This window comes from Meles meles, chromosome 6, assembly GCF_922984935.1.
Source record: "Meles meles chromosome 6, mMelMel3.1 paternal haplotype, whole genome shotgun sequence".
NCBI classification, from domain to species: Eukaryota; Metazoa; Chordata; class Mammalia; order Carnivora; family Mustelidae; genus Meles; species Meles meles.
The window spans coordinates 74,200,945-74,216,335 of record NC_060071.1 but is presented as its reverse complement, the minus strand read 5'-3'; the positions used below and the strand labels follow the sequence as shown (position 1 = coordinate 74,216,335).

The window sequence follows — 15,391 nt, the reverse complement described above, 5'->3', positions numbered from 1 at the left end:
TCTTAGTATAAAAGCAATGTAAATATGTTCATTGTGGAAAAATTGGAAACAAATGTCCAAGAAGATTAAAACTAAACTTGTTCATAATACCACCAACTAGATACAGGACCTGTTAAAATAGCTTCCAGATTTTTTTCTTTGTCCTAGCTTGTTTTTAATTCACAAAATATGGCTGTTTCTTTTTCTTTTTTTTTAAAGGTTTTATTTATTTGACAGACAGAGACCACAAGTAGGCAGAGAGACAGGCAGAGAGAGGAAGGGAAGCAGGCTCCCTGCCGAGCAGAGAGCCCGATGTAGGGCTCGATCCCAGGACCCTGGGATCATGACCTGAGCCGAAGGCAGAGGCTTTAACCCACTGAGTCACCCAGGTGCCCCTCTTTTTCTTTTTTTTAAAAGATTTTATTTATTTATTTGACAGATAGAGATTACAAGTAGGCAGAGAGGCAGGCAGAGAGAGGGAGAGGAAGAAGCAGGCTCCCCGCTGAGCAGAGAGCCCAATGCGGGGCTCGATCCCAGGACCCTGGGATCATGACCTGAGCGAAAGGCAGAGGCTTTAACCCACTGAGCCACCCAGGCCCCCCTCTTTTTCTTTTTTTAATTGAAGTGAAATTCATAGAACATGTGAACAATGAAAAGTGAACAAAGGCATATAGTTCAAAAAACATTTTAATCACCACATAAGGAGACCTAGTACCCATTAAATACTTATCACCCATTTCTTCCATTCTCAGCTCCTGGCAACCACTAATCTGTTTTCTGTCTCTGTGAATTTACATATTCTGGATATTTGGTATAAATGGAATCATACAATATGCAACCTTCATGTCTGGCATATAGCTCTTCTTATAGCATGTATCAGTACTTCATTCCTTATTATGGCTGAGTAATTATTTATTTATCCATTTTTTAATTTATTTTTCCAGTTATCCGTTGATACAGTGATTCTTTTGGACAATCTATTTTTTTTTAAATACAATAAAACCTTAATAAATCTTGAACATTTTTTATAGTCTTGCTTCATATGTGATCACAGGAATATGCCTGTACAAATGTGCTTGCAACATCTGGAACTAGACTAAAAGGAGAGTCAAGTTAGAACTTCAGGATTTTTTGTTAACACCCGGTGCATGTCAGCACACCCCACACAAGGCACACATGCCGTCGCTACCATTACCATTGGAGCCAGACCCTCCTGAGCTTCTCATTTCTGCCCTCAGATATGAACTTTTTCTTATAGGAGGGGGACACCGTACAAAAGTATTGATTCCTGTCCCCTGTCACCTCTCTTTAGGGGTGTGATGTTATGAGGTCCAGTCCTCTGACCATCTTAGCCAAGCCTAAGAGTACTGTACTGTACTTGGTGATCTCAATACCATAGTGCCTCACCTCTCAGCAGTAAGAACATGAAGTTCACTTTATTTTGTGAATCTAGGACAAGATTAATTTATTACTCCTTATTTAAAATTTTGTTTTTCTCAAGCACCATGCCAGCAAAACTAATTCATTTCTCTAGAGGCATAGAATGGTCTGTTTGTTAGTTGGTAAGCCATACCTAGCTTTGATAACTAATTCCAACTGTTGTTTAGTTCTTATCTCTCATCTTAATGCCACTAGCCTTCTATCTCCATAACTACCAACTGCCAGTTCCCAAAGGATGCAGTATTTTGTTTTCTGAGGCCTTGGGAAGATATGTGAGTTCTAAAATATTTGTGATTTTTACTAACTCAATTTACATAATGTACTCCCAATACAGTTAATAACTACTTGGCTTAATAAACATTTCTTGAGTTCCTACCCTGTTCCAGGCACTTTGCCAGTCTTTAGAAATTAAAAAAAAAAAAAAAAGGAAGCTAAAAATGAATTAGGATTAGGAACAATTCTAACAAAGACACAAAAAATAGTGGCTTAAACAAGTCACAAATTTATTTCTCTTTCATGTAAAAATCTAGATGTAGACGTCAGTAAGGACACCTCATGATTCTGGGACTTAGTGGAAAGCTTCCAACTTCATACTGTGGCATCCCTAAGAATGAGTCCCATCCTTGTGTTCTAAGATGCTGCTCCAGCCATCACATCTGTATTTTAGAGAAATAGGATTGAGGAAGGATGAGGCATAAAAAGTATGATAGCTACTTTTTTTTTTTTAAAGATTTTATTTTTTTATTTGACAGACAGAGATCACAAGTAGGCAGAGAGGCAGGCAGAGAGAAAGAGGAGGAAGCAGGCTCCCTGTCAAGCAGAGAGTCCGATGCAGGGGTCCTATCCCAGGACCCTGGGATCATGACCTGAGCTGAAGGCAGAGGCTTTAACCCACTGAGCCACCCAGGTGTCCCTGATAGCTACTTTTAAAAAAAAATTTCCAAAAACGGCTATGCATTCCATCTTCTGCTAACATCTCATTTGTCAGAACTTAGCAACATGAACAAAGAGCAACACACAGGCTGGGAAATGTCTTTGTTCTAGGCATCTGTATCCCAGCTACAAGCTGGAGATTCTAATGAGAAGAGAGCAGTTAAGGGAGAAGGCAATCAACTGTCATCAAGACAGAGTCCCTGTCCTCCAGACAAATGCGGGAAGGAAATACCTATAAGAATGCCTAACTGGGATCTAATTCATAGTGAGCACACCTCTCGAGAGATGGGGGCTTTGAACTGAACTTTTAAGAGAGAGTAGAAATTAGTCAGGCAGAGGGCGTGGTAGCGGTGGTGGTGATGGTGGTAAGGGAAATCCTACGTAGGGGAAGCAACAAGTTTCCAGAAGCCGAACAATCAGAGGAATTACTAGCACTTCAGTGTAGTTGCAACGTATTTAAAGGTCAGGAATACTGAAAGATGAAGTTGGAAAAACAAGCAGGGGTCAGTTCATGTCATATCTAATCTACTCCACATACTCATTATTTAGAGTGACAAAATATTTTTTTTAAAAAATTAGTTCCCCCGGGGCGCCTGGGTGGCTCAGTGGGTTAAGCCGCTGCCTTTGGCTCAGTCATGATCTCGGGGTCCTGGGATCGAGTCCCGCATCGGGCTCTCTGCTCAGCAGGGAGCCTGCTTCCCTCTCTCTCTCTCTCTCTGCCTGCCTCTCTATCTACTTGTGATCTCTCTCTGTCAAATAAATAAATAAAAATCTTAAAAAAAAATAAAAAAATAGTTCCCCCTTAGGCTCTCGCTTCAATGTTTAGGAAACCACTAAACATTGGTATTTAAGAAAATCAGTTATATTTGTAGAGCATCTGACTTTTCACAACAGGATCATAAATAGTGCTTGCAAAGATAGGAGCTATTTGCTACAATTCTTCTAAGATGATCAATCATCTCAGATCTTAGCAACAAAAGAATCCAACTAGATCAAAACTAATCTTTCATCTGCTTGTAAGATTCATTTCTGCCTCCTCAAAAAAAGTGTTTAAAAATTGCCCTCTGTTCAGCATCTCCATATTAGAGACAAAAAGCTAAAAAGCTTAAGGTGTGAGTTAAATAGCTAAGATTCTGAGTAGTAGTCACCAAGAAGACAGTAATTTGATGCAGCTTCTAGCAGAGAAAGACATTCTTTTAGGGTTCCTGGATTCAATTCCAATGCCTCACCTTGCCAACATCAAGCAATTCTCAGACACCAGCGGGATATCTAAGAATTCAACTTCATTCTTATACTATCTACCAGAGATAGTATCAGATTCTACCTACAGGTTAAGGGTTGTCCTGAAAGACTGCCCTTCACTCCCCACTTCAGATGCCAGCTGCAAGCCCCAGGCTGTTACCTGTGCTTCTCAACCAACCGGCTACTGATTAAAGGTTCCACTGACTTCCTCCTTAGGTCAGATTAACTTGTTAGAGGGACTCACAGAATTCAGGGAAACATTTACATTTCCAGCTTATTAAAGGACATGACAAAAGATACAAATCAACCCTTAGATGAAGAGATACATAGGGCAAGGTCACAAACAAGAGTGCACCTGTTGTTGTGGAGCTGGGTCGGGGGCAGCTTGATGGTACTCGTAAGTGTTCTGATTCACCAAGCTTGGGAGTTCTCCAGAAAAGGACCAGTAAGCTGCTTTCTTTGAGTTTTTTATGGAAGCTTCATTAATAGTTGTGATTGACTAAGTCATTGGCCATAGGCTGATTCAATCTCAAGCCCCTCCCCTGTTCCTGGAGGTAGGGTAGGGGGAGGGGTAGGACTGAACTTTCCAATGCTCTAATCACAGGTTTAGTTTCCTTGGCAATTGGTCCCCATCCTTAGGTGGGGTTCAAAAGTCACCTCCTTAACATAACAAAAGATAATTTTTATCCCTTTCAATACTTAGGAAATTCCAAGGACTTGGGGAGCTGTGAGCCAAGAACTGCAGATGAAGACCAAATATATATTTCTTATAAACCACAACACTGCAAACATCATAGAAAATATATAAAAATTTTCATCCTATAAGTGCAGTCCTAATTCAAACAAAGCAAAAATAATAAATCGGTGGCCATGGAGATGATCAGAGGTAAAGTCTGGGTCTCTGATAAAGACCGTTTGCAAAGACAGCTATAATAATTCCTTCTATATCCTTTGACATTGTGACTTTTCTGTTCCTCCCATTGAAAGATGGAATTTATTTCCTTTATCTCTTGAATCATGATGACCATGTGACTTGTTTTGACTTGTTTTTGTGTGACCTCAAGACTGGTCCTAAGACCGGTATGGAAGTCTGTCTAGCCTATGGAGGATGAGAGGCCACATGGAGGAAAACCAAGGCACCCCAGCTAACAACTAGCATCAACTCCCAGCTATTATGCCACCTTGTACCTTTTACCACAGGTGACCCCTTCAGCTGAATGCAACCTCATGAGTGAGCCTGAGTGAAACCAGCAGAAGTCTCAATCCAATGCACAGAGCATAAGAAATGATAAATCATTGTTGTTTTAAGCCACTAAGTCTCAGAGTAGTTTGTTACATGGCAATAGATGACTGAAATAACATCATTCCCTTGGTATTTTAGATTAAAATACATTACCACGATAGCTCATGACTCAAAAGCAATCAAAGGCAGGGGTGCCTGGGTGGCTCAGTTAGTTGGTTGAGCATCTGATTCTTGGTTTCAGCTCAGGTCATGACTTCTTGGGTTGTGAGATCGAATCCCATGTTGGGCTCCATGCTCTGCGAGCAGTCTGCTTGAGACTGTCTCTCTCTCTTCCCCTCCATGCTCTTTCTCTCTCTCTAAAATAAGTAAATATATCTTACAAAAATTAAAAAAAAAGCAACGAAGGCATTGCTATTATATCCATTTCAGGTTCAGTGTAATAGACTTTACAAAAGGAACTGGTAATAAGGAGTCTGGGTGCCTATTTCACTGCTATAGGTCCCTGTAGTCACTGCTAAAAACTGAAGAAAACAACAGCTTAAAGTGCTAGACATCTGTAAGATAATTATAAGGTCTCCACAACTAGAGGAAACATTCAGAAACATGGGTATTAGAAACAGAAAGCATCACACTTACACCATACAATCTCACTCATATGTGGAATCTAAGAAATAAAACAAATGGATAAACAAAAACATGGGTATTAGATCCCCGAAACAAATAAATGTACTCACTTGGGAAATTCAGTATTGAAAACATATAGCTAGTTCGCCATTAAAGAACTGATAACAACAGATATATCAGAGATTAGCATTATGGCACTCTAGATGTATGAGTAGAAATTCCAGTGATCTCTGTAGGTAGGAATAAGAATGACAGAGATGATGCCCTTTGATGCTTGTAGATAAAATCCTTCAGTTCTGTGGTGTGGCAGTTAACCCTCCAAGAAGGCTCCCAGTGATTCTCATTCCCTGGGACTCACTCTCTTGGGAAATATTCTCCCTAAATCATGGCTAGCCTGGGTATCCAGCAAAATGTGGTAGAAGTAGTGATGTGTGACTTCTGAGGCTAGGTTATAAAAGATATAGCAGTTTCCACCTTGCTCTCTCCATTGTATTACTTATTCTTGGGGAAGCCAATCGCTATGTCTTGAGTGCACTCATGCACCTCTATGGAGAGGACCACATAGTGGGGAACTGAGGCCTCCAAGCAGCCCCTAGGATCAACTTGCCAGCCACGACAGTGTGCTATCTTGGAAGAAGGTCTTTTTGTCTCAGTCCAGCTTCCAGGTGACTGTAGCTCTGGCTGACACTCCTTTTTAAGATAGATTTTTTTTTTGAGATTATAGTTTAGTTACCATAAAATTCAGTAATTTTAAGTGTATAATTCAATGATTTCTAGTAAATTTACAGACTTGTGCAATTATGACCACAATCTAAATTTAGAATATTTCCATCATGCCAAAAGAAACGCCATGCCCATTAGCAGTTACTTCCCTTTCCACTACCAGCCCCAGGCATCTGCTAATGTATTTTCTGTGTCTATATATTTGCCTTTTCAGAAAACTTAATCTAAATGGAATCATGCGATATGTGGTCTTTTGTGTCTATCTTCTTTTTAGTGCCTAGCTGAAAAATTTTTTAAGATTTTTATATATCTATTTGACAGATCACAAGTAGGCAGAGAGGCAGGCAGAGGGTGGGGAGGGAACAGACTCCCTGCTGAGCAGAGAACCTGATGCGGGGCTTGATCCCAGGATCCTGAGATCATGACCTACATCGAAGTCAGAGGCTTTAACTCACTGAGCCACCCAGGTACCCCATGCCTAGCTGAAATTTTGAGAGACTTTGAACTAGAACCCTAAACTAAGCCACTGCTGAATTCTTGATGCACAGAAATTCTGTGTGTGTGTGTGTGTGTGGTTTTTTTTTTTTTTGAAGTTAGCCACTGCTTCTGGCGGTAATTTGTTACACAGTAATAGATAACTAGTACAGAGGAGTATGCATTACTGCTGGGAAACTAAGTCCCTCTGTCATCCAGTGTTCCATTAAGCCCAATCCCAAAGGCACAACATTTGTTACAATTAAAACTTGTGGATGTGAGAAATTATACTTTATAGTTCTATTTTTTTTTTAAAAGATTTTATTTATTTATTTGACAGAGAGAAATCACAAGAGAGGCAGGCAGAGAGAGAGGAAGGGAAGCAGGCTCTCCACTGAGCGGAGAGCCCGATGCGGGACTCGATCCCAGGACCCTGAGATCATGACCTGAGCCGAAGGCAGCGGCTTAACCCACTGAGCCACCCAGGCGCCCACTTTATAGTTCTATTAGTATGTTCTGTTGGTGATATTTTTCTACTTTTTGAAAGAAAATCACTTCCAGATCAGAAGAAAAAAAATTCCTACTTTATTTTTAGGTCTTCACAGAAGGTTGGATGAATGAGGAAGAAATGAATTGTGGACAGTTAAAATGTGGTTCGGTGGGCTACTAAGGAAACATGCCATATTAGTCTGGAAGTTTTGGTTTGTCAGAGAGATAAGAAAAGGCGCAGCTGTAATTCTAGGAGAATTAACTAGCCAGTTGCTAACCTGAGATGTTGCTATCAAAAAGTCATTTAGGGGCACCTGAGTGGCTCAGTCAGTTAAGTGATCGACTCTTGATTTTTGGCTCAGGTCATGATCTCAGGTCCTGGGATTGAGCCCTCATCGTGTTCTATAGTCCGTGCAGAGTCTGCTTGAGATTCTCTCCCTCCCTCCCCCTCTTCCGCTCTTCCCTGCTCGTGCACACCTGCTCTCTCTCTCAAATAAATAAATAAATAAATAAATAAATAAATAAATAAATGAATGAATGAATAAATAAATAGAGAGAGACAGAGAGCAAGCACACACACGTGAGACAGAGCACGAACATGGGGAGTGGTGAAAGGAGAGAGAGAAACAGACTCCAAGACAAGCAGGGAGCCATATGGGGCTCGATCCCAGGAGTCCTGATCATGACCTGAGCAGAAGTCAGACATTTAACCAACTGAGCCACTGGCACCCTACATAAATAAATCTTAAAAAACAAAAATAAAAACGGAGGCCCCTCAGTGACTCAGTTAAGCCTTTGGCTCAGGACATGATCTTGGGATCCTGAGCTCGTGTTGGGTTCCCTGCTCTCTCTCTCCCTTTGCCCCTCCACCCATCTTGTGCTCTGTCTCTTTCTCTCTCAAAGAGATAAGTAAAATCTTAAAAAAAAAAAAAAAGTCATGTAAAGGACTCAGAAGGGAAGAGAGGAACAAGTAGATGCAGGCTCCAGATTTTGAGTTGATACCAAAAGGAAGAAGGAAGAGGCTTACAATTTTACAACTGTGTAATGGTTCAAAACTTCATGGAATGCTGTAAAACTAGAGCCAATTGTGAAATGTTTTAAATAATAGCGAGTTATAATGCTATTGACAGTATTATTTTGCTGTATGTTTTGTTCCAGTTTTTACTGAAATGTTTGTCTACATGTACTATACCTTCTTCTTTTTTTTTTAAAGATGTTAGTTATTTATTTGAGAGAGAGCGCGAGCAAGCAAGAGAGAGCACAAGCTGGGAGAAGCGGCAGAGGGAGAAGCAGACTCCCCACTGAGCAGGGAGCCCGATGTAGGGCTCAATCCCAGGACCCTGGGATCATGACCTGAGCAGAAGGCAGACGCTTAATTGACTGATCCATCCAGGTGCCCCTAAACCTTCTTATAAATTTATTTAAATCTGTTGTATTTAATCCTGCTTGCTTTACACCAATTTTTGCTGATATGTGCTGTATATATATATGTATATGTATATATATATATATATGAGTTCTCCCAAATTTATTGATATGTGGCATGCTTTTCAGTTGCTAATACCAAGACGCAGCACCAATATTTGCCTTCATGATACTTCATGCATAACATGGGGCTTCATTTACCTAATCCCTGCATTGTTCAAGGGCCAACTGTGCTATGATTCAGGTAGTGAGAAACAGAAAATAAGCTACTGATCCTGACTTAAAATATAAGACTCTAGTGGGGGCACCTGGGTGGCTCAGTGGGTTAAAGCCTCTGCCTTCAGCTCAGGTCATGATCTCAGGGTCCTGGGATCGAGCCCCGCATCGGGCTCTCTGCTCAGCAGGGAGCCTGCCTTCCCCCTCTCTCTCTGCCTGCCTCTCTGCCTACTTGTGATTTCTGTCTGTCAAATAAATTAAAAAAAAAATAAGACTCTAATGGAAGACAAAACAATAAGTGATATGTGTGTTTCAAGAGGAGAAAGCCTCAAGGTATTTGGGGGTAGATAAGGAAGGCTTTACTGAATAGGTGACTTTTAAACTAAACTGTGGTTTATCGGGTCCATAAGGGGAGGAAGAGCATTCCAGAGAGAGCAGAAAGCATGAACCAAGACAAGGAAGCATAAAACAACATAGTATGTTCTGGAAACGGCAAATAGCTGACTGAGGCTGGAGAATGGTGGATATGAGGGAACATCCTGAGATAAAACAGGAAGATTCCCCAGAAGCCAGAATGAATGGGTCTATCAGACAAACTAAGGAGTTTAGACTTCAACCTGTAAGGAGTAGAGATTTTAAGTGGAGGCATTTTTTCCTTTAAAAAGGTTTCTCTGGCTGCAGTGTGTTGGAGAGCAGAGATGGAAGGCAGTCAGACTAGTTAGGAAGCCATTATGGTAATTAAGTGAGAAATGATGGGGGCTGAAATTAAATAACGGCGGGGGGTGGGTGTGGAGGGAAGAGAATGCTCAGGGTCATGAGTTAGGGATCTTGATAAGGTATCCTTAGGTTTGGGCAGGAGAGGAAGGAGCCAAAAGTGGCTTTGCGTTTCTAGTCTGGGTGACTGGGGGTAAATTATGGCACTAAACAGAAAGGAAAAGGAAAAGATCCCCGGTTGTTGAGAATTATCTTTGACTCCTCCCGCCCAAACATATTACCAAACTCTGCCAGGCCTTTGCCTGCTATCTCCCCACCCTTCTAATTATCCTTCACAGTGCTACAAAGTCATCTTCCTGAAGGAGCTCTGAAGTTTCGCTTGGAAACGTTTGAGGGAGTCCCCACTGCCTGCAGAATGAAACCTAAGCTTCTAAAGGGAGCATTCAAGACTCTCCTTATTCAGGCAGGCCACAAGCTACCTCTTGGATACCTTTCCCTTGCGAAGTATCTTCTCCTTTCCCCACCCTATATATCATCTCCCCCAAACCTTAATCTAATCTTTGTTCCCTAACACATCTTGTCATTATATACCTCTAAGCCTCAGCTCATGCTATTTTCTCTATTTGAATGCAGAGTTTCTTGTCTGTCTCAAACTGCCAGAATTTTACCCCGAGTTTACGTCATTGTCTCCATTACACTTCACCCATCCATCTCCTTAGTCAAAAGCATTCTTCCTCTTCAGTGGCGCATAGACTTTTGTGTCTCAATCACAACACTTTTGGCGTCCTGCCTGGCTTTTTTTTTTTTTAAGATAGCTGTGTTTTGGACTCCCTTCTGTCCCCTTGCCCTAGTGACTTATACGCAGTATACATTCAAAAATTTGTGATGGATTTACCTGGAGCAGGGGTCTGAGTCCTGTATCCTCACCGAAAGTTTAGCGTGTAGTCTGGAAAAATCAGACGATTCTGCGATTCCGTTACATCACGCATGGAAAGGAGTCTACAGGAGTCACCTCTCTCTAGGGGGCCCTTTCGCTATCTAGAACATCCATGACAAAAGGTGGGAGCAAAATAATTTGCTGTCAGGCTTCTCCTGCAATGGCTTCTCCAAGTACTTGCAAGATGTCTTTATTGTTTATGTAAAATCAAATACCTTACACTCGGTATTGTCAAAAAGCCCTACGGGATCTAAGATTTTCCAGGTGGAATTTCCCGGTGACTGGCGTCCTCCTGAGGTCAGCTGCCCGGACCATCACACAGTGTACTCGGGAGCGTAGGACAGAACCCAGGCGAGTCCCCAGAGAAGGACGGCTGCGTGCCCCGCCCCCACTGGCCGCAGCCGGGAGCCTCCGAGGGAACTCCCGCACGTCTGCGCGCGCAATCCCGGGACCAGGGTCCACGCGGCGCGCGCAATTGCCCTGGAAACCACTGCGCGCGCACGCGCAAACGCGGGGCGGGGAGCGGGACTGAGCTAAGAGCCCAGCAGCTGGAGGAGGGGTTTACCCTCCCACTTTACTGTAGCTCCCTCGAGGGTGGGCGCGCACCGCCCTTCTCCCTCGGGCGGAGCGTCCTTTCTGGCACGCTCCCGGCTCACGCGCTACCCCGGCCCCCCCCAACCCGCCTCCGCCTCACACGCACCCTTGCGCTCCTCCCGCATTTGTGCGCCGGTGCAGCAGGCAGTGGGAGCATCCGGGCATTTCCGCAGCGGAGTGGCGATCCGGGCGGCGGCAGCGGTCGAGGAGCTCCCATGGCAGGGACGAGGAAGGGGGAAGGCAAGAGCGGGGCGAGGCGTTAAGCCGGAGCCGCCGCGGGGTGCGTCCCCAGGGAGGCGGAGGGAGAAGCGCTCTCGCGGTCGGCGCGGCGCTCGTGTCGCTCCTCTCGCGCAGTCCCTTGCCAGCCTGGGCTCCGGAGATGCATCTGCATCAGGTCCTCACCGGGGCTGTCAACCCTGGAGACAACTGCTACTCCGTGGGCAGCGTCGGGGATGTCCCCTTCACGGTGAGCGGCGTCGGGAGCTCAAGGGGGAGAGACCCGGGGCCGAGATCCCCGTTCCGGCCCACGCCTCTCCGGGGAGGCAGTGTGGGGCTGCTGGGCCCCACCTGCGCCCCCTTTGCAGCTCAGTTTCGGGGGGGCGGGCGTGGGACTGTGAGTCCTGCGGCTGGTGTAGGAAATTACCCTTCAGGGAAAAGGATTAGGAATCCACCGCACTGTTCGCCCTCAGCAAAGGGGCCCCCGGGGATGACTGGACTAGAAGGTTCCTCTCCTAGGGCGGTCTCTGGTCTGCGGTGGAGGAAGATGGTTGCAATTGCCGAAACCCTGAGCGTCCGTTTCGCACCTGCTCTCGGCGTGGAGGCGAAGACTTGGTTTAGGCTCCGAGCATGGAGGCGATGCTGCACCTGGCTCCCCCTGCCCGCCGAGTTAGGGCTGCGAGGAGCGCTGGAGCCTGTGGCTTTAAACCCAATACGACCCGACCTTCTTTATCTCCTAATGCAGAATCTTAATTCCAACAAGGAAATAAAAAATTTCATTCTTTGCCCCCGAAAAATCTAAGTGGAAGGGTTAGAGTGACAGTGGCCTGGAAAGCTGTTTATCACGAGATCAGTTTGGTATCCTTCCTAGGTAATATTTAATCCGTTTGTAAGGTAGGCTGGTTTATTTTTTTTTAAACTAAGGCAATGCGAAAATTTTATAAGTTTTTTGTTGTCGCTGTTGTTTGTGCGAGTAAAGTGTGTGTAAACGATAACGTGTTAGAACCTTTCAGATCTTGATGAAAAAGACATGTTTTCTGAATGAGCTTGGACGGATCAGTCCTTTTGGAGAATGGATGTTGTTAGTATAGCTAATTCAAACTAAGCCCTAGAGCTTCTTTCTACCCATAGATAGACTTCCATGGATCAACCTGAGTTCCTTTTCTGTATTAAATTTATACTGGGTCCTCCTCCGAAGGCACTGTAAGCAATAAGATCTTGATTAAATACACAGTGTTATTGATAACTTACACTTGATAAAACTGGAAATAGCATAATGGTATGCTTTTAAGACTAGGAAGACACTTTGATGTCTGCTTTCCAACAGCATGTTTTTAAAGCTGCAGAAATAAAAGCTTCAGCAAAACTGCAGAATCATTATGTAGCACAGTGCATTCTGGAACAGAATTTATCATTATGATGCATTAAAAATAACCCCATAAGGTTGCCTTTTGGTGATTTTAATTTTTAAATGTAATCAACTTGGCTTTGTTTCGGTTTAGAATGAACCTTTAAGGATATAATTTGCCTGACTTATATTGTTACACATGACCCTATCAGTGGTGTCATCTGTGTTTTGCATCCATGTGACCTAAAAATCCATATAGAGTTGAGCTTGAACTTCAAGTGTATAGAGACAATTTGGGGCATAGAAGAAATTCTCCTTTCCCCAGTTGTGTAGGTTGGGAGGAAGTTTCCTAGCTTGGAAGAGTGGGCTTTCTGCATCAAGATGTTTGGAACCTTAGGTTATGGGGTATTTCCACGCTATCATAGTGGTGGTAGTTTTTGTTTTCATCTAAAGTGGAGCAGTGTCTCATTGTGGGAATGTTGAATAGAGCTAAACAAGTTCAGGTGCAGTCTGGAAGAGCTAGTGCAAGAACTGTGAGCATTGCGCAGGTGTGGTTATACTGTAGGCCGCCCATGACCAGGTCCTTGAAATCATTTTCAACTCCTTTACCACCTCCCTAATTCAACCTATCACCAACAGTGATTGACTCTCTGCAGTGTGTATCAGATTTATCCCTTCTCTCTTTCTCTCTCTCTTTCTTTCTTTTGGTTTTATTTATTTGTCAGAGAGTGAGAGAGCACACTTGAGCACAAGCAGGGGGGGGGGCAGAAGCAGAGGGAGAAGAAGGTTCCCCACTGAGCGAGGAGCCCTGATGCAGGACTCCAACCCGGGACCCTGGGATCATGACCTGAATCAAAGGCAGATGCTTAACCTACTGAGCCACCCAGCTGTCCCAGATTTATCCCTTTTCATCATCTTAGTTACCACTTTATTGTAGAACCTAAATTGGATTACTTAACATAAACACTTCTAAACTTGTTTCCCTTATACTCCTCTCTGATCAGTTTATCCTCCACACAGCTGCTGGGATAGTTTTTCTCAAATACCATTTCACCATCTCATTCTTGGCTCAGGACTGTTAAGTTGTTCCTAATGGATGTGTTATGAAACTTAAACTTGTCAGATGTTCTGCCATCTTTGACTTTATATTTGATTATATGTTCTCCTCATCTTAGCCCTTCTGCTATAGACCTACTCATCATCTTACTCGATCCCCTCTGCTATAGACCTACTAATCATCTTACTCAATGCTACTTCTTTTTTTTTAATAGGTGTTTTTTTTTTGTTAAATTTATTTATTTGACAGAGATGATGAGTAGGCAGAAAGGCAGGCAGAGAGAGAGGAGGAAGCAGGCCCCCTGCCAAGCATGGAGCCCAATGTGGGGCTCCATCCCAGGACCCCGGGATCATGACCTGAACTGAAGGCAGAGGCTTTAACCCACTGAGCCACCCAGGCGCCCCAAATCCTACTTCTTAAAAGATTTATTTGAGAGAGAGAAAGAGAGAGAACAAGTGGGGGGAGGGGCAGAGAGAGGGGGAGAGAAGCAAACTCCCCACTGAGTGGAGTCAGATGTATTTGGGCTCCATCTCACAACCCTGAGCTCATGATGTGAGCCAAAAGCAAGAGTCTGATGTTTAACCTACTGAGCCACCCAGGTGCCCCATATCCTACATGTTTATGTTGCAACACGAGAATTCTTGCTTTTTATTTTCTCAAATATGACTCAAAATTTACTTGTTTTAGGATTCCTGCCTATTATTCTGATTGTTTTGGCCCTTTGGCATTTACAGACCCTTGTTGCACACCATCTCCTTTTAATATTTTAGTTTTGAGGGCACTGATGCAGTTATAATTTTGCCATGAACTAGAAATGAACTTTTGGACTCGAGGAAGAACAGATTCTCTTTAAAAAAATGAGAACAAGCTGTATTCAAGTATTCTAGACTCAGCTAACAATTATTTGAATGCCTACAGTAATACAGGAAAAAAATAAAAAAACCCACAAAAGTAGAGCTCCTTTACATAGAGTGTGCCATTTGATTTGTATAGCAATCAGATAAAAAACTTTAGTTCTGAGTCAGATGACTGAAAAAGGGACCAGCCAGGACTGGAATGGAGGTCCTGTGACTTCACATCTGGTAGGCCTTTCTCTGTAGTATGTTTTTTTCCTATCAGAGTGCTTACTTTGGAGGGTGTGTGCGTGTGTTTGGAAGACATAGATGTTGGCCAGTGTAGTAAGAAAGACTGTCTTGCAGCCAGACAGTGGTTTTTAGCTAATGCTTTCTTTCATGATAACCTGAGGATCTTTTCAAAATAGGGTAGATCATTTATTTCAGAGTCTATAATTTTAAGTGTTTTTTTTTTTTTTTAAAGATTTATTTATTTGACAGAGATTACAAGTAGGCAGAGAGGCAGGCAGAGAGAGAGAGAGGAGGAAGCAGGTTCTGCGCTAAGCAGAGAGCCTGATGCGGGGCTCGATCCCAGGACCCTGGGATCATGACCTGAGCTGAAGGCAGAGGCTTTAACCCGCTGAGCCACCCAGGCGCCCCTAAGTTTTTTTTTTTTTAAGAAGGAACTATTCTTAAAGGAATTTGAAGCGTTCATGATATTGTAATTGAAAAACAGTGTGTTATATATATTCCACTATGCGTGGTGGGTAGTGGGTGGTGTGTTCATCTGGCTTGTGAATGACTGCTTATGTCACCGTGTCCCAGTTGGTGTTATGTTGTCATGATGGTACAGTTTGTAGTGGACAGTCCCAGTGGTGTGTATCTATAGTGCTAAGACATGCTA

At 43.3% G+C, this 15,391-nt stretch overlaps 1 protein-coding gene across 4 annotated transcripts in view; it reads left to right on the top strand.

Moving 5' to 3' along the window:
- The first annotated feature begins 10,957 nt into the window (after positions 1-10,957).
- The window catches only part of DMXL2 (Dmx like 2), a 156,170-nt gene continuing 151,736 nt past the window's right edge, over positions 10,958-15,391 (top strand). For all 4 annotated transcript variants that reach the window (XM_046008047.1, XM_046008046.1, XM_046008049.1 and 1 more), the window contains exon 1: positions 10,958-11,499. In XM_046008047.1, coding sequence (XP_045864003.1) covers positions 11,413-11,499 — 87 coding nt within the window. In that variant the 5' untranslated portion in view covers positions 10,958-11,412. The remainder of the gene's footprint in view (positions 11,500-15,391) is intronic.